Source organism: Eulemur rufifrons, chromosome 7 (assembly GCF_041146395.1).
Source record: "Eulemur rufifrons isolate Redbay chromosome 7, OSU_ERuf_1, whole genome shotgun sequence".
Lineage (NCBI taxonomy): Eukaryota > Metazoa > Chordata > Mammalia > Primates > Lemuridae > Eulemur > Eulemur rufifrons.
In genome coordinates, this window is record NC_090989.1 from 153,691,663 (window position 1) to 153,714,740 (window position 23,078).

General features: G+C 53.2%; 2 protein-coding genes across 3 annotated transcripts in view; both read right to left on the minus strand.

Moving 5' to 3' along the window:
* Nucleotides 1–7,508: 7,508 nt before the first annotated feature.
* Nucleotides 7,509–18,219, minus strand: NCKIPSD (NCK interacting protein with SH3 domain). Of its 2 annotated transcripts, none has more exons than XM_069473615.1 (13): nt 17,945–18,219; nt 15,281–15,390; nt 14,881–15,085; nt 14,353–14,443; nt 13,610–14,100; nt 12,371–12,541; nt 12,110–12,196; nt 11,885–12,023; nt 11,688–11,768; nt 11,375–11,503; nt 11,196–11,288; nt 10,884–11,056; nt 7,509–8,408 (listed from the first exon to the last, which is right to left on the minus strand). In XM_069473615.1, exons 1-13 carry the CDS (start codon nt 18,113–18,115, stop codon nt 8,205–8,207), a joined length of 2,145 nt encoding a protein of 714 aa, XP_069329716.1. In that variant the 5' UTR covers nt 18,116–18,219; the 3' UTR covers nt 7,509–8,204. The 2 variants fall into 2 exon arrangements, with proteins under 2 accessions (XP_069329716.1, XP_069329715.1); XM_069473614.1 differs by having other exon boundaries at nt 14,353–14,464.
* Nucleotides 18,220–20,057: 1,838 nt separating this feature from the next.
* The window catches only part of IP6K2 (inositol hexakisphosphate kinase 2), a 31,184-nt gene continuing 28,163 nt past the window's right edge, over nt 20,058–23,078 (minus strand). The window contains exons 5-6 of the mRNA XM_069473616.1: nt 21,301–21,476; nt 20,058–20,832 (exon numbers count right to left, since the gene is read on the minus strand). Of these exons, the coding sequence (XP_069329717.1) occupies nt 20,332–20,832; nt 21,301–21,476 (677 nt within the window). The 3' untranslated portion in view covers nt 20,058–20,331. The remainder of the gene's footprint in view (nt 20,833–21,300; nt 21,477–23,078) is intronic.

Sequence of the window (23,078 nt, forward strand, 5' to 3'; positions counted from 1 at the left end):
ATCTCGTGACCATCTGCTTGTTTGGAGCGCCCCTGTGGAGCAGGGACCGAAGATGATCCTACCGAGGAGGGAAGAGAGACCAAATTCTTCCCCGCCTTGCCAGCCCCCAGCAGTCTCCTGGGCTTGGGGCTCCTCCACGGGAGGGTACACCCCTTCTGCAGGTCACGGGTCCTGAGTGCTCTGGGATGGCACGTGGAGCCCGGCGTAGCCCCACGGCTGCAGAACCAGCTTCTTCGGATCCCCGCCCCTCGCCTGCCACGACCGCATCCCTTAACCCCTTGAAGGAACTGACAGAAGCTCAGTCCTTCCCCCTCCTCCTTGGTCAATCCAGCTCTCCCCGCGCGGTGCAACTCCTGGCACGCGCCGGTTTCAGCTGGCCAATGGGTGCTCTTGGGGCAACAGACGTCACAGAAGACAAGCAGGGACGAGGGGTGAACGTGGAGCATTCCAATCAGAGAGTCATTGTTTCTATTGGCACAATGGGAGGCCCCGCCCCTCACAGCAAGATTCATTGTATGCGGGGAGGGGACTCCGGGGGTTCCAGGCTAGCCCGGAGAGATGACCCAGCTGGCACTATATGGACCAGCCTCCAAAGGCGGCATCGAGAGCGGGCTGCAGTGCCAGGAACAGAGAACGCGGGCATTCTGGCAAGGAGGAGGAGGTCAGGGCCAGGACCCCCAGAACGCTCCACTGGGTGCGGCTCCCCCAACGGGGTAGATCCTGCTTCAAACAGGAGAACTCCTGGCCAAGGCCTCTGGCCCGCCCGGAACGGTGATGACATCACCACCAACCAATCAGACGGCGCATTCTCTCACCCCTTGACTTCTCCGCTTCCCAAAGACAGGGCTCCTGCGGGTTCCACCTCCCGAGCGCCCCATGTGGCTACCGAGAACAGGCCAGTGGGCTCGTTGTGCGCTCCGGTGTTTCTGAATGTGAAGACCTCTCCAGAATCAGAGCTCCGCGTCAGATACACGGGCTGGATTCCTATGGGTTTATGCGTGCAGGTGGAGGATCTGTAGAGACGCTTAGGACAGAACTCCGTTAGATCGGGGCCAGTCGGTGCAGGGGCTGGAGAAGCGAGATCCTGAGACCCTGGACGTGGTTTCGAGAGCACTACGGCTCTCCGGATCCACAATCCAGTGAGTAGAGGGCACAAAACCTTACACCAAAGGAGTCGGGTGTAGACAGGGGATTGGTGGGGAGGAGTGCTGAGGTACCAGAGGAGGCACCTGGGTTATGGTAGAGATCTGATGCCTCCACTGTTGTCCTCCCTTTGTGACTGCTGTTCTATGGAGCCCCCTCCTCCTATCTGCATTCACCTCTATGCCCCACACCCAGTGGCAGCTCTTAATGCACTCCCCGTAAAGTCAAAAACCAAGTGTTGATGACAGCTCCACCTCCAAGTCTAGCCTTGCCACCTCCTAAGAACATAGTAAGACCCCTACATGGTTCATCCTCTTACTCTTCTCATTAGTTTCCAGGTAGAGAATCCCCCCACCCCTACACCCCAGGGCCCAGAGACCTGGATTTGAGGCTGCTGTGGGCCAGATGGAGAGATCAGGAGACCAGAGGGCAAAGGTGTGGCTCTTCTCAGCCTCTAAAACTTCTCAGACTCTCTCTTTCTCCTGCCTTTTCCTTCTCACCCTGAGTTTGCCCCCTCCCAGACTCTCTTGTACCTTTCCAGGAAAGTAGGCCAGAAGACCTTGCCATCCTGTCCAGCTCAGTTACCCAACAGTTCTTTGACCTCGCTGAGATCTCCAGTTGGTTGTTCATCAGCTCCTTGACCTTTACCATTAGCCTTATAGAATCCAGTGCTATAACAACTCCTCTGCTCTGTCCTTCTTAGACAAACTCTCTGGCCCAAAATGTAACCCCACTTAAAATAGACTATTTGTGTATTCTTTGTCTCTGGAGCAGCAGAACGTTGCTTGAGAAAAACACACAACCATGTTAATTGGTCTCATTTTATATTCATGACCACAAGCCTCAGTACTATATTGGAGGACCTGTCCAGTGCAGTAAGGCAAGAAAAATAAAAAGTTATGAAGGCTGGGCATGGGAGATCACACCTGTAATTCCAACACTTTGGGAGGCTAAGGCGGGAGGATCGCTTGAGGCTTCAGTGAGCTATGACTGGGCCACTGCACTCCAGCCTGGGTAACAGAGAGAGACTCTGTCTCAAAACAAAACAAACAAAAAACAAAAAAAGTTAAAATTTCTACATATCAGCAACAGATAGTAAATTTCTTAACAACAATGCCATTGACAATAGCATCAAGTAATATGAAATGCTGAGGAATAAATCTAATGAAAGATACGCAAAGACTCTACACACACACACACACAGAGAAAAAGCCCTACAAAACATTGAAAGAGATAGAGTGAAAAATTGTTCAAAGATTGGAAGATTCAATATTGTAAAGGTTCCAATTCTCCCCACGTTGATATATGGATTCAATACAGCTTCAATCAAAACCCCAGTAGAGGCCGGACACGGTGGCTCATGCCTGTAATCCTAGCACTCTGGGAGGCCGAGGCAGGTGGATTGCTCAAGGTCAGGAGTTCGAGACCAGCCTGAGCAAGAGCAAGACCCTATCTCTACTAAACATAGAAAGAAATTATCTGGCCAACTAAAATATATATAGAAAAAAAACTAGCCGGGCATGGTGGCGCATGCCTGTAGTTCCAGCTACTCGGGAGGCTGAGACAGTAGGATCGCTTGAGCCCAGGAGTTTGAGGTTGCTGTGAGCTAGGCTGACGCCATGGCACTCACTCTAGCCCGGGCAACAGAATGAGACTCTGTCTCAAAAACAAAAAAACAAAAAAACAAAAAAACACCCCAGTAGATTGTGTGCGTGTGTGTGTGTGTGTGTGTGTGTAAACTGATAAACTAGATTCTAAAATGTATGGGGGCCAAGAATACCCAAGAAAGTCTTGAAGAAAACCAAAGTAGGAGGAAAACTTCCTCTATCGCATATCAAGATTTAAAAGGCTACAGAAACCAAGACTGTATGGTGCTGGTACACCAATGGAACAAAATCCAGAGACGGGCCTAAAGATATGTGGAAACTTGAATTTTGATGAGGGGGCTCTTCAGAGCCAACACGAGGAAAGGATGGGCCTTTCAATAAATGCTGCTGGCTCAGTTGGATATCCACATGGAAAAAATTAAATGAGATCCCTATTTTATTCTACCTGCAAAATCAATTCCATATATATTTGACATCTAGACATGAAAGTAAAGACAATATATACAGCTTCTAGAAGAGAGCACAGGAAAAGATCTTTAAGATGACTTTAAGCAAAGATTTTTTAACAGGATATAAAATGTATTAACTATAAAAGAAAATATTGATAAACTATATTACATTCCAATTAAGAACTTCCTTTCATCAAAAGACATTTAAAAGTGGGAGAAGAGGCCAACTCATACCTGTAATCCCAGCACTTTGAGAGGCCAAAGTGAGAAGATTGCTTGAGGCCAGGAGTTCGACACTAGCCTGGGCAACATAGCAAGAGCCCATCTCTAAACAAAAATTTAAAAATTAGCCAGGTGTGGTGGTGCACACCTATACTCAGGAGGATTGCATGAGCCCAGGAATTTGAGGTTACAGTGACCTATGATCAGGCCACTGCATTCCAGCCTGGGTGACAGAATGAGACACTGTCTCTTAAAAAAAAAAGTGGGAGAAGATATTGTAAGATATAAAACCCAAGGACTCATATCCTGAACACATACTACAAATCAATAAAAAATAGACAAACCAATAGATACATGGGCAAGAGATTCGAATAGGCATTTCACAAAAGAGAATATTCAAATAGCCATAAACTAATGAAAAGGTGCTCAACTTCTTTAGTCATCAGGGAAATGCAAAATAACAAATAAATACCACTATACTCTTGCCAGAATAGTTAAAATAAAAATGACAATATCAAATTTGGGGAAAGATATGAGGAGCTGGAAGTCTCAGCCACTACTGCAGAAGTATATATTGATACAATTATGGAAACGGAAAACTCTTTGGCAGTATCTGCCTATGACCCTGCAATTCCACTCTTGGGAATATACCTGCCCCCTCCACCCCCACAAAATGCATATGAGAAACAAGAAGGCATGGCAAAAATCCACATGAGCAACAAGAAGCCACAGGGCCATACATTGTTCATTCTAGGTGCCAGCACTAGGACAGAGGGCACAGCTTACCACTGCAGTTCTCAGGTCATTGTGTGCATCATGACAGCAAACAGAGCAAGTCACAGAGGCTGTCAAAGTTCCCTTCCTCATCTTCCTAGGGACCTGTGCTTTTCACTGAATTACACTATGTCCTTATATCACTATTTGTAACAGACAAAAATTGAAAAAGTTATCAACAGCAGATGGACAAATGAGAGTACATTCCACACAGCATTGGGAATGAACAAACTGCAACCACATGCTATGACATAGTTGAATCTCAAAAACTTAATGGTGGGCCGGGCGCGGTGGCTCACGCCTGTAATCCTAGCACTCTGGGAGGCCAAGATGGGCGGATCGTTTGAGCTCAGGAGTTCAAGACCAGCCTGAGCAAGAGTGAGACCCCATCTCTACTAAAAATAGAAAGAAACTAGCTGGATGACCAAAAATATATAGAAAAAATTAGCCGGGTATGGTAGTGCATGCCTGTAGTCCCAGCTACTCGAGAGGCTGAGGCAAAAAGATTGCTTGAGCCCAGGAGTTTGAGGTTGCTGTGAGCTAGGCTGACACCATGGCACTCTAGCCCGGGCAACAGAATGAGACTCTGTCTCAAAAATAAAAACAAAAACAAAAACAAAAACAAAAACTTAATGATGAATGAAAGAAGCCAGATGTGGAATTTATACTGTATGATTGATTTATATAAAATTCAAAAAACAGGCAAAATTTATGATTACCTCTGGGGAGGAGGGAGGAGTCAGTGATTAAGAGTGATTAAGTGGGTTTTGGGGACTGGTGACAGTCTATTTCTTCACCTGGGTGCTGGTTGTTTTAGCATTTCACTGTTGTAATTCACTAAGTCATCCTCTTTGAATACTGTACTTTCTTTCAATAGTGTTACTCTTCCATAAAACCAAACAGGATTGTCTTCATTTACTTGGAACCTCAGTCTGTATCTTTTGGGGACTGAGCAGGTGGATGATCTTTACTCCATCCATCACCCTGGGGTGGCTTTATGCACAAGCAGCTTGTGGTCCAGGGCATGTTCCATAGACATGGTGCCAGCACCTTTAGGCACCCATTTCTAGGTGCCACTTCTCACCCAGAAATCAGCCCAAACTCCACTCACTGTCCCACCAAATCTGAGTTTTTCTCAATCCCACCCAAACATTCTCTTTCTTTGAGGTGTTTCATGCTTTCTCTCACTGCCCTTTCTCCTGCCTAGCCACACCTCATACCTACCATCCTTCCAAGCAGCCAGAGGTGTCTTCTCAGTTTCCTCCCTGGGATGAATTCTCTGCCTAATCATTTTGTTTTTTAATTTTTATTTTATTTATTTATTTATTTTTTGAGACAGAGTCTCACTCTGTTGCCCAGACTAGAGTGCCGTGGCGTCAGCCTAGCTCACAGCAACCTCAAACTCCTGGGCTCAAGCGATCTTTCTGCCTCAGCCTCCCAAGTAGCTGGGACTACAGGAATGCACCACCATGCCTGGCTAATTTTTCTATATATATTTTTAGCTGTCCATATAATTTCTTTCTATTTTTAGTAGAGATGGGGTCTCACTCTTGCTCAGGCTGGTCTTGAACTCCTGAGCTCAAACGATCCGCCCATCTTGGCCTCCCAGAGTGCTAGGATTACAGGCGTGAGCCATGGTGGCCAGCCTCTCTGCCTAATCATAATCTGCCCTAGTGGTTGTAATTTTGTATTGTGAGACCATCATCAGGGTGTTTGCTGAGGGGGTCCTGGAGTCCTGCTTGCTACCAGGACCCAGCATTTATGTAACTTTGTCAGCTGGGGCTTCTGCATTCCTTACCCACACACGCAAGGGCCCCATTGGACAACCCTGCAGAAGTGGGCAGGGGCTTCTGCCATGGGGCCATACTTTATTCTAGGTATCAGCGCTGGGACAGAGGGCACAGCATAGCCCTGCAGTTCCCAGGAGGTCGGTGTGTGCATCATGACAAGGAACAGAGGAAGTCACAGAGGCTGGCAGAGTTTCCTGCCTCAGCTTCCTGGGACCTGTGCTTTTCACTGAATGATGCTATCTCCTGAGAACAATGGTTCCCTGCCTTCAGCAGCCCAGTGAAAAAGGAGTTGTGATGGGAAGTCAGTGTCCTTGATCCCGGATGTGAAAGGGAGGCAGAATGTCTCCAGGATGAAGAGGAGTAACCAGGTTGTGCCCCACAGAGCTTTACTGGGGGCCAAACAGTCAGCCCCTCCTCCAGGGCAGTGAGCCTGTGTGCTCAGCCTTCTGACAGGGTCCACGATGGAGAGGGGTCTCCCCGCCAAGACCCCGTGCTTCACTCCCACCAACTTCCCATCACATGTCCGCCTCAGCTTCCTGAGAGCCTCCTTCCCGGGGCCCCCACTCCTACCCTGGCCTCCCTGTGCCGCTTGCTGCATCATATTCTTGTTGGGGGAATAGCAGCCCCCACTTTCAGCACCCCAGTGAGAATGAAAAAGTCATAACCAGAAGCCACAGTGTCAATGATGTGTGGAATCACCTGATGAATGAGGAATTCTGGGCAAAAATGATGGGAAATGATGAAAACCACTTAAGCACGGTGCAGTGGCATGTGCCATGTTCCCAGCTACTTGGGAGGCTGTGGCAGGAGGATTGCTTGAGCCCAGGAGGTCAAGACCAGCCTGGGCAACATAGCAAGACTCCAGTCTCAAAATAAAAAAAACCACTTCTGACTGATGTCTGCATGTGGGGGGTTCCTGACTCTCCTCCCCCACTTATAGTGAGAGCCTCTTTGCTAACTTTGGAACCCATAAGGAGAATGAAGTTTCTGCCAAACTTTGGCCCCTAACTCCTCTAAAACAGTAGTGTAAACCCAACCCCATGCTTGTTAAGATTTTTGCCCTACCATAATTACCAGATCTCTGCTGAGGTTGCAAAATGAGGGGATCTTGCTGGAGCCAAGGACCAATGAGGGAAGGAAATAAGGCTGGACAGAGCCAGGTGTCCAGGGAGGCCAGGGCTGGGGGGTAGGGCCTGATTCATTCGACAACAGCTCTGAAGGATGACAGGGCTTCAACAGAGGGGAGAGGGTGGCATTTAAAGCAAAGAGCGAGATGTAAGTGAAGCCTGGAGGTACAGACTTCTGCATGGGGACACTGGGCTGTGGCTGGGTCCCAGGAGAAGTGGGGGTTCAGGGGGAAGAGGCTGGAACAGGGCTCAAAGGACCTTGAAGGCTGGGCCTGTCAGGGCCCCTCACCTCCTAAGGCTGGAGAGGTCAGTGCAAGCCACAGCGATGGGGTCCTGAGACCTCAGCACTCCTGCCCATCCTCTCCCAGCACCCCCAGGATCATTCAGGGAAGCCTGTTTCCAGACGCCTGTGATTTATTTCCAAAGGAGAGCTGCAGCACATAGGAAAATACACATGGCTTTTCAGTCTACATTTTTACAGAGAAAATAGATTCTGTCGTTGGCTTTCTCAGCGCCATCATCCTGTTCTGTGAGGCTCCAGGATGGATGGCCTGTCTCCAAGATCCCGCTTTCAAAGCAGCAGCTTGGCCAAGGCCTCTGGGGTGGGAGTGAGGGGCAGTAAGCCCCGTGGGGGTAGGGGGAGCACATGAGCAGCACTCACTGCAAAGCTAAGGCAAAGAACAGAGCTAGTGGGAGATGCCTCCCTCGCCCTAAGGACATGGCTTGCTGAGGCCCAGGACACAGACCAGGTGGGGTGGGGATGGTGGATGTGGCCCAGCCTGGAGCAGCAGCAGCGGGACTCCAAGTGTGTGTGTGGGTATGGGGTGAAGGGGGGGCATGCCGAAGATGTGGCCTATATGGGGATAGAGGGGCTTCAGCTTGCATATTCCCCCTGCCCCAGGACAGCTCCCAGACCGTGGTCCCCAATCCTACACTTGGCCCCTTATATAAGGTCTACTTAAGGTGGGGGGCCCTGCTCAGGTCCCTTCTTCTGCCTTACCCCCTCACTGTCAGTGCAAAACGTTCTTAGGGCCAAGCCCCGAGTCCCCTGCACCCTGACTGGGGCTGCAGGGAAGGAAGGAAAGGAAGGTGCTAGCTGGGGGCCTCCCCTAGCACAGGGAATTCCTTGCACATCTCTCGAACAATCATGCGATCCATCTGGCACTGGGGCGAGGCCTCCTCCTCAGCCAGGATTCGTCGCAGTGTGGCCTGCAGGTCGGGCAGCCGGTGGCGGTGCTGTAGGTAGGGCGTGGAGCGGACCACGGCATGCATCAGGGAGAGGTACTCCATGCGCAGCTGTGGGAAGAGCAGGCCAGCTCAGGGACCCCAGGGAGGCACTGCAACTGCCACCAGACAGGGACAGGCCACTACCGCCCATGGACCCCAGGGCTGTGGACCAGCTCATGCCACTTGGACATCAGAGCTGCAACCTCAGCACCCAGAATGTACCTGGCACAGAACTGGTCTTCAATAGCTGTTGAATAATCAGTACATGAATGGATTATCCCAGCCCAGTCTCCAGATGTGGCCTGCCCAGGGCAGACCTGCCCATCTGTCTGTCTGTCAGAGACCCTCTGCTTCTCACCCTATCCTCTCTTGCCCTGAAAGATCTTGTTCATACCCACAGCTTCAAATAGTGACCCACCCTCATACCTCTTGCTAGATCTCTCCTGTGAGCTCCAGGTGAGACCTGTTCAGCTGCCTGTCATCGCCTGCACGTCTCAAACCTGTGTATCTGCACTGTCAAAACTCATGACCTGCGCCACCCTCCCGAAGCTGAAGGCTTTCTCACGCTCTTTATCTCGGTGAAGAATGCCGCTGTCAATCCAAAAGCACAGGCCTGAAGCACAGGTGTCCTCTCTGATTCCTCTCTCCCTCACACTTCACATCCAAGCCACCTCCAACACCTGGCCGTCTCACCTTCCACCGCTGTCCTGAATCCACCCCCAACACCCACTCCCCCAACCCTTACTTTCAGCACCTCTGGCTGAAGCTGTCCCAGCAGCCCCAGGGACTCAACAGCCAAGCTCTTCCTCATCCTCCCTGAGGCCCTCAATCCACTAATCTGATCCCAGCACTTTTTCTTTGTCTCTCATTTCTCTCTTTACTTTTAACTAGAGGAATCAACACCCAAACCACCTTTAGGCAGCATCACCCTGCTAAGTCCCAGCCCTGGCCATCACGGGAGGCCAGTGTCTAGGCAGTAGACAAGTACAGAGCTGCATACAGGTCTGTATGCAGGTGCATTCCCCACCACAAGCCTCAGATGGACATGTAGCACTGCAGGGACTCGCACCGCTGCTCTCTGCTGCATCCGCTCTCCCTTACAGCGCCATTGCCCGCCTCCTCTCTGTCTTCCAAAGCCTGGTCAGCTAGCCTTGTGCTTCACGGGAAAACAGAAGCAATCTTTCAGAAACCTGCCTGCCTTTCTCAGTACCCACGTCCCACCTGTCCCCCCACCGAATGAACTGCCCAGCTCCTGTCCGTGTGGGCCTGGACCCTCCCCTGTGGCCTCGCCTACTGGACTCCTGCAGTGGCTGCCGTCCCTAGCACACTATCCACTTCTCTGTGCTTCCTAGACCATTCCCTCTGGCTCAGCACGAGCACCAGCATTTCCCGCCTTTAAAACGCTCTCCCTGACCCATCGTCTTGCTCCAGCGGCGCCCCATTTTTCTGCTCCTGTTCCTAGAAAATTTACAAGCATTGTCTCCATTTACTGCTTCCAACTCCCCCCTCATTTCCACTCTCCAATAATTTCAAATTCTCTCGAACTCTCCATTCAGACTCTCTTCCCTCCCCACCACAGACACTGCCTGTCAATCACCACTGAACTCCACGTGGCAAATCCAATGGCCAGTTCTCAGCCCTCATCTTACTCTGGCTCCTAACAGTGTGGGGACGGCTGATCTTCCTCCTCCACGTACGCAGCTCTGGGGCTCCTGCTCTTGGTCCTCCTCCCGGGTTTCTCCCTGCTTGTCCCAGCTGTGCCCAGGGCTGAAGCCCGAGCTTCCTGCCTGTCCATCCATCTCACTCCCTAGGTGATCGCGCCGTCACAGGCTCCATCACATCTCTGCGCAGACAGCTCCAAAGTGTCTCTCCAGTGCCCACTCACCCCCATTGCCTCCCTGAAGCCCCTGGTACGTGGCTGACTAGCAGGTACCGCCTCAACCTTGACACACTGAAAACACATCTCTATTTTTTCCCCAAGGAGTTCTTCTCCTGGCCATCCCCACGTCAATGATCAGCACTTCAGCCACCTTGTTGCTCAAAATAAATCCAGCGGCAAGCCCTGCCAGACCCACTTCCAGCACACTCCGAGGATGGCCTGTTTTCACCACTGTGCAGCCTCCCACCCCCGCCCCCGTCCCCGCCCCCCGGCCCTCTGAGGTTGCTTCCTCGCTGGCCAGCTTCCACTCTGCTTTCACACAGTCTCACTTCCACCTGGGATGCTCATCAGAGCACTGTCCCCTCCTCTAAGGGATCGAAACCTCCTGCTGCAGCCGCCAAGTTATCATGTAAACTCCAGCCCCTCTTTCCTCGTCTTCCACCACTCCCTCCATCCCAGCTGTCTCCAGGCACCCTGCCTCCACATCACCCCACGGCTGGCTCCTTCAGCTCTTGGCGCGCCTGCCACGGTTTCTGAATGGCCTCCTACACTTAACTGGCTCCAGCAGTGGCCCTGTCCCCTCATCTCCACTCAGTGTCATGTCAATCCCATTTTGTTTCAGCTTCCACACAGCGACCATCCCTGCTGCGGCCACCTCCAGGCACCTTGTCTCCAGGGGACAGGTCCGCGATGTGCCGCACAGTGATGTCAATGAGCGCCATCATGTCTGTGTGGTAGAAGATGGCAGCTGTGGAGGGGCTGCCGAATACATCCTGCAGGAACTTGAGGATAGAATGTGGCGGCTGTGGTTCATGTTTGAAGATGCGCACGGGGTCATCTAGGAGGCAGAGGTCATGGGTCAGGGCACTCCTTGCAGGGGTCCCAGAGTCACCCCAGGGGATTGCAGGAGTCATTACAGGGGGTCATGGAGTCACAGGGCATCGAAGTGGTACCCATGCAGATTCCTGTGCTCTCACCCCCTCTGTTCAGGAGCAACAGCAGCTTCTCAGAGAAGATCTTGACATTGGTATGTTTGCTCAGGGCGGCCATGATGACATTCTGGTCAGGGGCTGAGAAAGGACATGGGTGTAGACAAGGTGCTGAGCCTGGAGAGCCCCTGTTTGGTCAGCCACCTCCCGGCCCGGCCCCACCCTACCTGGCAGGTGCAGGTTGAGAGCCAGAAGCAGGTTCACGCAGAGGTCCGGCAGCTGCTCTGTGGTGTCCAAGGGCAGCCCATCCTCAACGATGCTCAGCAGGAACTGGGCAAAGGGTGTGCCCAGGTGTTCTGGGAGAGAGGCACACTTAAGTCTGTAGCCCTGTCCTCTCCCCCAACATCACTCGGCCTTCATGGCTTTCTGAGAGCCTTGGGGACGCCCTATCCTTGCCAGGCTGTGAAGTCAGCAGGTCCCCAGGCCACGAGCCCTGGCTCCAGGACCTGTGGTCTGCTGGGCTGTGATATGCATTCTTACCGTAGTGTGCGTACGGCACTGCCTCCCCCATGGAGAAGACCATGGCCAGGACGAGGGCAGAGTAACAGAGTTTCTGGTGGTCTGGGGGGACAAGGCAGATAGTCAGAGCCCCTGAAGATGGCAGGAAACCCCAGCAGATGGTGGGAACCCCCTCCAGATGGCAGGAATCTCCACCACCCGGCTCCCCCCGGCCTCACCCTGTGTGTCCGTCTGCATGTCCCGTGCCAGCTCTACCGGCAGCACAGATGACACGAGTGTGGAGATGATGGCTGCATCCAGGCTGCACATGGCACCGAAGCACTTGAGGAGCAGCAGCCGCAGCGATGCTCGGTGCTCCTGCAGGGGACCCTGTGTGCTCAGTGCCCGGAATCCCCACCCCTACCCTGTCCCTCTGTGCCCCCTCCCCTCTGTCTTGCACACACCATTTGGTAATAGGCCACCAAGGCCAGGACAGACTCGAACTCATTTCTCTTGCACATTTTCTTGCAAACTTCAGGGTCTGCATCAGTCTGTAGGGAGGAAGAAGTGTGAGAGTCACCCATGTGAGCCGAGCTGTGTGGCCACATGGGAGAGAGTTGAGTGCATGTGCGCAGAGGAGACTCCTAAGCATCGAGGAGGGAAGGTGCAGGGTGGGGGTCACTGTTCCACATGTTGGGGGATGCCTATGGGCCCCCACTCCGCACCAGAATATGCAGCAGCTCCTCCAGGTAGCAGCGGATGACGCCCTCGTCCTCATACAGGGCCCAGCTGCGCTGTTGGGCATCGTCCTTGTGCCGAGCCAGGTCTGCAAAGATCACCTCCAGCCTCTGCTGGTCATGGCAGACCTGCCCTGAGGGCAGGGCTGTGCTCAGGTCCTGGAGGAGAGGAGAGGCACAGCTCAGCACATTCCCTGCCCTCACCATCTCCAGGAAGTCCCCAAGCCTGCAGAGTCCCACTCAAGTCCTACATGGCCCACACTGGGTAGAGGGCTCAACCCCAGTCTTGATGACCTCCCGGGACAGGATTCTGCATGACACACGTCTGTGGGGGCTTTTCTAACAACTTTCTATCATCCTAGATCTGGGTAACTGCCCCATGAAGAGGGCCATGAACTTTCACTGCCTGAATGTGATTCTGAGACCTTACCCTCCCATTCCACACAAAGTGGCAGCAGGCCTGTCATCTACCCACTTCCCACATTTTCTTCAAACCCTGCTGACCAGGCACTGGCTGCCATGCCCAGCACAGACAAGCCCATTAACCCACTGTCATCCCCCCACACTCAACCAGAATTGTAAGAGGGACCATGGTGCCCTAAAGAGGGACCTTTGGCCAATCTGGCTCCCATCGTGTAGGCAGGCTCACTGCCCCCCAATCCTGCTCCTGACCAGCGCTGCCCCAACCTTGGCAAAGAACCCCAACCATCCCATGATGCCTACACACCTCACTCCCTCTTGTCCAAGCCAGTCTTTAGACCTCCATCATAGCTCTCCAAGCACCCACACCTCTCCACTGCCAAGGCCAGCAGGGTACTGCCCTCACCCACGCCCTGTGTCTATGCCTTCTCTGCAGCCAAACAGAACTCTTGGCCACCCACATCTGTTCTCATCCATTACCTGTTCCAGGTCTCACTTCCTCCCACGCCACCTGCCCTCACTCTCTGTGTTCCAGCCATCCCGGCCCTGCTCTGCTTCACCCCAGGAGCCAGTCTCAGCCCTGCCTCACTGTCCTTGTCCAGGCTGCACCTCTGCCTGGCATGCTATTCCTCCTTTTCTCCTGCAGGGATCAGCTCAAATGTCCCCAACATCCAGCACAATGAAAGTTCAGAACTTGACAAATACCTGTCACATACAAACTGGACAAATGTGTGAGGGTGAGAACAGGGTGGGGTTAGCAGGGTGGCCCGAAGGTAGGGAGGCTCCTGGCTGTGCTGCCCACCTCACCTTGCCCTCCACCAGCGAGAGGAGGACCTGTTCCATGACAGGTGCGCTGGCTGGCACGGAGGCCTGGATGTGACCCACCACGACGCCAATGGCCACACGGCATAATTCATGGCTCAGGCCAGTGTTTCTCCGCACAAGCTCCATTAGCTCTGCCCCAATGGTCCTTGGCACAGCTGTCTCAGCCACTGCCTTTTCCTCTGTGGTCCCCAGGCTCAGTGCATCCAGGGCCTCTAGGTCATCGGGGGCTGAGGTTGTATCAACTGCCACTTCCTCTGCAGGGGGTTCAGGAGCTGGTTCCTTGGAGGGAGGGGGCTGGGCTTGGGACACAGTGGTGTGGGTGCTCCGGCGGGGCACAGGTGGGGGTATGGGTGAGCAGCTGGAGCCCAGCTCAGATGGGCTGGAGTTGGTATAGAGCGTGTCCAGGGAGGTGCTGCTGACTGAGGAGCCGCTGGACATGGAACTACCCCCGGAAGGCATGGTGTTGCGGCCGCCTGTGAGCAAAGAGTGGATGCTGTGCTGAGGCAGCCCCTGCCCCTCCCAGTCCAGGGCCCCTGTCCCCCAATACAGGGCCCAGTTCCTCTGCTAGGCTCTGTCTCCCCTCTACACCTAGAGCCCCAATTGTCCCAACATGGGGGCCCTGTCTTCTCCCCAAGCCTAGAGCCCCCATTTCCCTGATATGGGCAGGGCAACCATTCTAATCACAGGGCACCCCCATCTCAATTCCTTCAACCCTGCCTTCTTACCGCTCCCCGAGGCCACCAGGGTCTCTCGGTCCCTGCGTTTCACAGGTGGGGGAGGTGTGGCAGGTGCTGCCCGGCGAGGCTGAGGTGGGATCTGGGAAGACAGAAGCAGGATCTGGGGATCTGGGAGGACAGGCTGCCATCCCATATGGACTCCTTGAACCTCTGGATGAAGCTTTTTCTTTTTTTTTAGAGTCAGGGTCTCGCTCTGTCACCTAGGCTAGAGTACGGTAGAGTCATCATAACCACTGCAACCTCAGACTCCTGGGCTCAAGTGATCTTCTTGCCTCAGCCTGTCAAGTAGCTGGGACTACAATTGTGCACCACCACACCCAGCTAATTTTTCTATTTTTTGTAGAGACAGGGTCTTGCTATGTTGTTCAGAATGGTTTCAAACTCCTGGGCTCAAGGAATCCTCTTGCCTCAGTTTTCCAAAGTGCTAGGACTATAGGTGTGAGCCCCCATGCCTGGCCTGGACAACGCCTTTAAGCCCTACCCATCTCCCTGTTCCAGGGTGCCTTCCCCAGGTACCTGGTAGAGGCTTCCATCTGCACCAAGATGCTCAGAACTGGGCAGGCTGTGCTGCCGCTCGAACCCAGCTCGACACACCCCATTGGGCTGCCTGGTGGCAGCAGCATCCAGATGATGGTCACTGGTGGATGGGGTCATTGCTGCAGCACTGGAGGCTGAGGAGCCTCTGTGAGACAGGGTCTCTTTCCGGTGGTGGATCAGCTTCCTGATGGAAGGACACGGAAACTACTTTATAGCTCCCAAAGTTCTCATATGCTCTCTGTGGGATACTGGGACCCCACAGCCCAGAACCCTCACATCCCCATCTCCCCCTGCCCTCCCCACATCTCTAGCACTCACTGAAGGACCCCACTCCACCGTGCTCACTGGGAGGTGCCACTCCACCTCCCACTGCACTTACTGGAGAACTCCACGCTGTTCCAGGCTGTACTTGCCACCATCCTGCATAGCTGTGTTGTGCACAGCCTCGATGGCCCGGTCAATGGCCTGGAGGACATCCTGCTCCAGGCCCTGGAGAGGGGCAGGGGGCAGAGTTAGACCTGGAGGCCAAGTGGAGGTGCTCAGCCCAGATCTAGCCCAGCCCAGACAGAACCGAGGGCACAGGACCACTACAGCTGAAGCCTGGAATGCTAGACACTAGCACAGAAAGTGAACTAGAATATGGAATGGGGTTCTCAAGCTGTGTCACTCAGGGAGCTAAGGCACAGGGTGGTCCCCTGCTGCCACTTTACATATTGAGACCCCACTCAGGATTTTACCCCACAGGGAGGCTCTTGGCTAAGATGTTTCTGAAAGCCAAGGGACAAAAACAAAACAAAGCCCAGGGACCCCCTGCTTGTGGCCAGAAGCACACACCTAGTCTATCCCTAGTCTTGGCTCAAAGCCCAGGTTGACATGCCAAGCAGGATGCCTCCAATGTCTGGAATCCTTAATAAATCACTCTGGATCTTGCTGATTCTTCACAAAACCAAGGTCATATTCCAGAACAGCCCTGTCCTCTGCAGACCCTGGGAGCCAAAAATGGGCCAAAGGGACCTCCCCTCCCCATTCCTGCTGCCAGCCCTCATGCCCTCAAGGTGTCCAAGTAAGCTCCCAGACCTGCCTTGGGAAGCAGTTCTATGTTTTAAGGATGGACACGAGATAGGGGCCTGGCCCCTGCTCCAGGCTCTGGGTGCCATGCTCAGCAACCCAGGGTCCAGTCTACCTGCCTATATGGCATGCGGTGGGGTTGTGGGGTAGCAGCTGTGGAACCAGCCACCCCACCCCTCCTCTGGCACACATGGTCCATCAGGTGACACAGGAGCCACAGAGCAGAGGTGAACTCACTCTGGAGTGAGTTTGAGAGGGACAGAGAGGTGGGCACAGAGGTCAGCAAAGCCCTCCAGGTGGTATGGGTGTGCCAGAGTACAGGGAGACAGAGACAGAGAGGAAGACAGAAAGAGAACCATACGCACACAAACATAGAGTAAAAAAGACATGGAGAGAGAAAGGAGCTCAGAGAGGAATGGGGAGGCAGGCAGAGGGAGACAACGTAGAAAGAAACTGAAAGCTAGAGACAGAGAGTGGGAGAGAGTCGGAAGAAGAAAGAAAACACACACAGGTGGAGAGTCAGAATGACACAGACAGAGATACGCAGTCAGGGAAACGGAGAGAGATACGCAGAAAGAAAGGAGAGACAGTGACACAGAAGATGGTAGCCTCTCTGGCCTCCCCGAACACCCTCCTCCACTGGTCCTGGCTGGGGCAGGGGACTCAGGCCTGTGACCTATGCCCAGTAGGGGAAGAGACAGGACTTTTCCCAGGCCTTCAATGAGACTCCATTCCCAAAAAGGCTGGGTCTGACACATTCACTCCAGGCCCAGCAGCCCTGGTATCCAGGGCTCCCCACTCTTACCCCAGACACTCCTAGATGGGATCAGGCTGAGGGTCTGTGAGGAAGCCCCTAGGGCCCAGGGCCCATTCCCTTTGCTGAGACCAGATGACATGTCCAAATTTATCCTGTTATTTTTGTCCTGAACCGGGCTGGAACAGGATGTTTCTAAAAGCTGGGGACTAGGATGGGGTGGGGGGTGTCAGGCACAGGCCAGGCGGTCCTGGGCCCTCCTTCCTGCTGTGGTCAGAATAAACCAGCTGGAGACACCACGCCCCAGGCCCTGCAGCAGGGCTTCTCTCAGGGAAACAGGAACTGGGACTGTAGCCTCTTCTAGAAGGAAATGGGGCCATGGTCAGACCAGGGGAAGCCATGAGGACTCATTTCCTCACAATGGAAGCAGCCCCCACTCCAGGCTCAGGACAAGGAGGGATGGAGCTCCCCCACTGTCAAAGGAAGTAAGAGGAGGTAAAAGTCAGGACCTGAGGCCTGGGGAGTAGATGGAGTAGTGCCAGGGAGTGTCAGCAGAGGCTGGGGTCCTTGGTTCAAATAGGGTTGGGGGAGTCTTGGGAAGAGCTTAGAGGGTGGATGAGTACAGGACAGTTAATGACACTAAAGTCCCAGGGCTTGGCTGTCACCTAGGGGATGGGGGTATCTATGGCTGCAAGGTCCAAGTGGGGGGTTGAGGACCTGGAGGATGTTTGGGGAAACAGGTGGTGTCCAAGGTGGCCCAGGTCTCAGTGGCGGAGGCAGTGGCTCCAACTGGGGGCCTGAGGGAGAGGCAAGAATGTGGAATACTAGGGATCTAGGGAAGGGGCATGTTAAGGGGTCTCAAGGATTTAGGTGACTGGCCAGAATTTGGCGCTGGAGACTCGGGGTGCTCTTAAACTCTATTCAGATGGAGATTTTAATACTGAACACTCTGGGGTCCCAAAGAGTCCTAGTTCCAGAGTTAGTCTTATGGTAGATCTGGGTAGGCTGTCAAGGGCATGGTCTTTTGTGCGGGATGCTGGCCCTTGGGGTCTCAGTCTCCATGGGCCTAGGGTCTCAGGATCAGGTTCTCAAACTCCCAGTCTGCTAGAGGTCTCGGCCTCGGGTCCGCGGGAGTCTGGGGTCCTTAGGCTGGTTCTGCTGGCCTGTCAAGGGGTCCAGTGCCAGGGGCCGCGTAGGCCGGGCCGAGAGGGACACACTCACCTGCAGGCGGCGCAGGTAGGCGGGCGGCACGTAGCCGGTCTCACCACTGCGCGCCCGCGCCGCCAGCCACCAATGCGCGCTGCTGCGCTCCAGCACCAGGAACGTCTCGCCCGCGGCGAACCCCAGCGCGTTGGGCTCCGCAGAGCGGAACGCGTACAGCGCGCGGTACATGGGGCCGGGCCGGGCCGGTGCAGGGTAGGCGGCAAGGGGCTGCGGAGCCAGAACGCCAGGCCGGGAACTCCACACAGCGCTCGCCCCGCCCCGTGACACACCACGCGTGCGCGCGCACGCCCGCCGAAGCCCCGCCCCGGGGTGTGTCGGCCCACGCATGGAGCGCCGCGCACCCTCGCGGCCCCGAGAGACACGGCGGGGCGGGCCTGGTGAGCCAGCCGCCCCCTGTGGCCAGGAACTCTGCGACTCTGGGCTCCTTACCCCAGCCTCGGTTTTCCCCGCCTGGCCCTTTCCCCGCTCAAGTTTGAGAGCTGCGGCCTGTCCTACCTCCCGGGGAAGGCGCGCTCCAGTCGTAGCCCGTGCGCCCCCGCCGCCCCTGGGAAGTGGGTCCCAGCCTACTAACAATAGGGACGGCGACCCGGGAGGCCGGTCTCATTGTTGGATCCCGCTGATCCAACACTTGGAAGCCCCAGCAGAGGCCAGGTCTCCTTGGCGTGTCTAGGCTTCAAGACACCTCTTCATTGAGTCCCTGCCCCGGTACTGTGCCAGTGGTAGCCAATGTGGAGCCAGTGTGTGTGTGATGGGGCAGGGTCGGGGGGAAAGGGTGGTGCAGTAAGAACATAAACCAGCCTGGGCTGTTCCTTGTCCAGAGTCTTCCCATATTTGCTCCCCACCCCTACCCCTTCTCCCTCTTCAGCTTTGGCTTCTTTTCTGTTTTCCGCTGTGTCTTGGGTCTTTGCATATTCTGTTCACTTTATCTGGGACAGTCTTCCCCTTGCTCTCTCACTGCATAAGGTTGTCAAACTCCCACCCCTATCAATCGCTATCATCTTGCTTTGTTTTATTGTCTTTATAGGACTTTAAACTCTAGATTAATTTCTGACGTCCCCTTCTGAGAGCCTACAGGAGGGCTGGGAGGGGTAGGAAGTAGGTTACCAAGTGGCCTTAAGTGCATGTTTGACTCACCCAACTTTCCAGTCAGCCCAGACCTCCAGGTTTTGAAATCCTTGTAGTGTGAGTGCCTGTGGAACCCAGTGAAGAGGCTCTGAGGGAGAGGATGGGGAGCGGGGAGGGCTGGTCTGGAGCCCAGGAAGCAGGGGTATGGGCACAACTAGGCCAGTATATGTAGTTGACCTATGTTTTTGGGCAGAGTACATAGGGCTCAGTGGGCCTTGGGGAGGAGGTAGGTACTGGGAGGTTCAGAGGAGGCGTAAAGCTGCTAGAATCTGACATCCAGACTCTGCCTTCTCTGCACCAGGTCTGGCTCAGCAGTTCAAGACCTCCCTTAGACCCTCTTCCTTCCAAAAAGATCTCCTGGCACACAGCAGGAGTAGCTCTCAGGGGGTGTGTTGGCTGGGACTCCGTGAAAGATGAGTACAATTGTATTGTGGCCCAGGGCTGGGTAGGAGTGGTGACAGGTAGTGTTCTGAGGTGTCTACGAGGACCATCCTGCCAGAACACTCCTCATTCAGCCCTCTAACCTGAGCCCCTTTACCACACAGCCCAGGGCTGCCAATGGACCTGAGCCTAGCAACTACTTGAGACCCCAGTATTGGCCCCAGGATATCTGACACCACGATGTCCAGCGAACTAGCTGCTGCTAGGGGCACAAGAGGGATCAAAAGCTGAACCCAAAGTTTGGAGCACCTGCTGCCTAACTTTGGCTTAAGCTGCACAGGGCCATGGAAAGACCTTGGCCAGTACAGACCCCAGAGGGACCTGTGTGTGTCAGGGGGTTCTTTTTGGGTGATCTCAGGGTGTTAGGTTGGGGGACTGAGGACCAAGCTAAGAGGCTATGGTGATTTTAGCATTGATCCATGGGGTGGGAGCAGTGGCCAGGAGAATATTGCTGGGCCAGGGAGGAGGTCACAGCATGTGGTGAGCCTTGTGTGGGTTGGGAGGGGGGCTGCCTGTCCCTGGAAAGAATGACATCAGCATTGTGTACAATAAACAAAAAGATTTATATTAGAACATATACACTCAGGGAAGAAAGAGGTATTTGCATCATCAAACATGGAATGTTGAAGAAATAGTTAAAATAAATAAAGACTCCAAGCGCAGCTGGGGCTGGCTCAGGCTGGGGCTCACACAGGCCACTACACATCAGCTCCAGGCTGCAAGGGCCACCACCTGGCCATACTGGCCTCCTCCCCGACGCAGCACAGCTGTGCCTGGGACACAAGAGAGTCTCTCAGGTACTGGAGCAGTCAGCAAGCTCATTCCCCACTCTCCTCACTTATCTCTGTGACAATGTCTATCAGGCTCTGAAGCCCAAAGATATAGCCAGCATCCTGGCCCTCGTGCACCACGGTGTCCTCGCCATACAGCCTGCAGGTGGTGTGTGCAAAGTCGATCATGCGCACATCTACTGAGCTGGTGCCAACGGGCTTGTAGGCATAGGCACCAGCAGACTCATCCGCTGACTCCTCTGACAGGTCCTCCAAGTCCTCAGCATCTGAGTCCAGGGCCACTTCGGGCCGCTCCTTGCCATCATAGATGACCAGCAGGGAACTTGAGTAGAAGCGGTAGGACTCCTGTCGCTCTAACACCGTCTTCAGCTCAGCCAGCTTCTTGAGCACAGGGCTCAGGAGTTCACGGCGCAGGTACCGCCCATTGTGGAAAAACTGGAAAAGTGCCTCCTTGAAGCCCTGCACTGACAGCTTCCGTCCATGGTACTTGTTCATGAACATTAGCTGTCCACTGCCTGCCTGGTACACCTGTGGGAGAGAGACCAGCAGGTCAGAAGCCAAGGGCCATCTTAAAGCCTGGACCCCAGGGGATGGTACAATGTGACAGCCCAGATCAGATCCTTTAACTTGTCAAGTACACCAGTCATAAATGAGTCGCTGTCCTCTCTGTTCAGCCCCTACCTGGGATGCAGCCATCCAACCTGGGTTTGGTCATTGTGCCCCAGCCCCCTGCTCAGCATCTGGGTCAGTGGAGAGGGCCTAACCTCTTGCCTTCCTCCCTACTCCTGTCCACAGTCTCTGGACTCAGCCACCAAGGCCAACCTCAGAGGGGATCACCTAGGCATGCATGCCATCTTTGTAACCAGAAAGCAGCAGACTCATGTAGGGTCAAACCTGGAATCTTTTGAGCAAATGAAACTGCGCCAAGGCAGGGAAGTGGCAGACAATGGATGCCCTAGCCAGCCAGCCCTTGCCAAGTACTAGCACACTCCTCACCTGCATACCACACACACGCACGCCAATGACTGCAGATGTGCTCTGCTGACATTTTCGGATCTGGTTGGCTGCCTTCTCCTCTGAAGCATCGTCACCATGTTGACGTGTGCCCATCTTGAGGTCAAGGACACAAGGCACCTCATAGCGGGAAGTCAGGTTCTCCAATAAGATAAATTCTGAGTGGTTAAGGACAATACCCCCAAAGAAGTGCCACTGCATGGGGCCTTGACACTCCCAGGGCACAGTGTCTGGATATAGTGACCCTGAGAAGCCCAAGTCCACAGCAGACTCCATTAGTCCTGCCCATCTCCCCTGCAGGAAGCCCAGGGCTGACTAGCGAGCTAAGTGGCACCTTTACTTCGTGTCAGGGAACTGACATGACAACAGCCTACATTTGGATTCAACATAGGCCCAGGCTCTCCCAGTATAGGAGACACACACACCATTTCCGGAATTCAGCTAGGTGTAGGACCAGTGTCCAGCAACGGAAAGTCTTCAATTACAAATTGAAATCAAATAAGTTCAGCAAATCCTATAGCCTTAAATGTGAATTGGAAATATCAGTATAACTCATGAAAATACTTTTTTCTTTAAAATAAATGTCTATTGGCCAGGTACAGTGGCTCATGCCTGTAATTCCAACACTTTGGGAGGCTGAGGCAAGACGACTGCCTGAGGCCAGGAGTTCAAGACCACCCTGGGCAATACATCAAGACCCTGTCTCTACAAAAAATTTTTAAATTAGCTGGGCGTGCTAGTGTGCACCTGTAGTGTCAGCTATTCAGGAGGCTGAGGTGGGAGGATCACTTAAGCCCAGGTGTTCAAGTTTGCAATGAGCTTTGATCGTGCCACCGCATTCCAGCCCGGATGACGGAGTGAGACCGATTCTCAAAAATGAATAAACGTGTTTCCTAGCAGTGTGCACTGAAAAGGTCTAGAAACAACGACCAGAAGTAATGAGAGCCCCTAATGTGCAGACTGTTCTGTTGTCTCATCATTTCCCATTAAAAGAAACCAGTGCTCCCCTGAGCAGGAATTGCTAAACTGGCCCGCAGCTCAGTGTTGTACAGTCTGTAAGCTAGGAATGACCTTTACATTTTTAAGAGATTAAAAAAAATGTATACATAATATTTTATGATGCATGAAGATTAAATGAAATTCAATTTCAATGATCGTAAATAAAGTTTTTAAACACAGCCACACTCACTCATGTACAGTATTGTCTACATGGCCTTGGACCATTGTTTCATACCAACAAGCAATATTACCATCACAGACTACCATAATTGGGTCAAAATGACTCAGGAGCCTATGTGAAAAGGTTTCCATGTGAGCCAAACTTGGGACCATCTTAGCATCAGTAAGATAACAACTGTGACGGACTAAAACACATCAAATATATTTAAATTCATGCATGCATAATAATGCTAAAAAACTCACTGGTCACCTCTAGAGGATGTTAGAGAACCTACTCCTTATCCTAAATATCTAGTAAATAAAGGAAAAAAAGCATTTAACCTGTTTTTCTATATAAACTGTACCTCAGGACAGGCACATAGTTGATGAGGAAAAGTTGCTCTTTATAGAAGAATTTCAGTTAATGACTGAAGAAAGAATGACAAAATTAGAAAATAACCTAATGAAAAAATGGATCGAAGACAATGACGATGCAAAAGAAAAAGACAACTAAACACTGTGCTTCCCAATGGACATGTACAATATCATCTCTGAAGGATTCTTGCTAAACCTGGGTGACAGGTACTTTGGGGTTCAATGTA

What these genes read in the sequence shown, in the direction of transcription:
- NCKIPSD (XM_069473614.1), bottom strand. Translation starts at nt 18,115, where the DNA reads ATGTACCGCGCGCTGTACGCGTTCCGCTCTGCGGAGCCCAACGCGCTG. An exon ending in CAGATGGAAGCCTCTACCAG is followed by an intron (nt 14,465 to 14,880) that starts GTACCTGGGGAA and finishes CCAGATCCCCAG; the next exon opens with ATCCTGCTTCTGTCTTCCCA. An exon ending in AGGAGCTGCTGCATATTCTG is followed by an intron (nt 12,197 to 12,370) that starts GTGCGGAGTGGG and finishes TCCTCCCTACAG; the next exon opens with ACTGATGCAGACCCTGAAGT.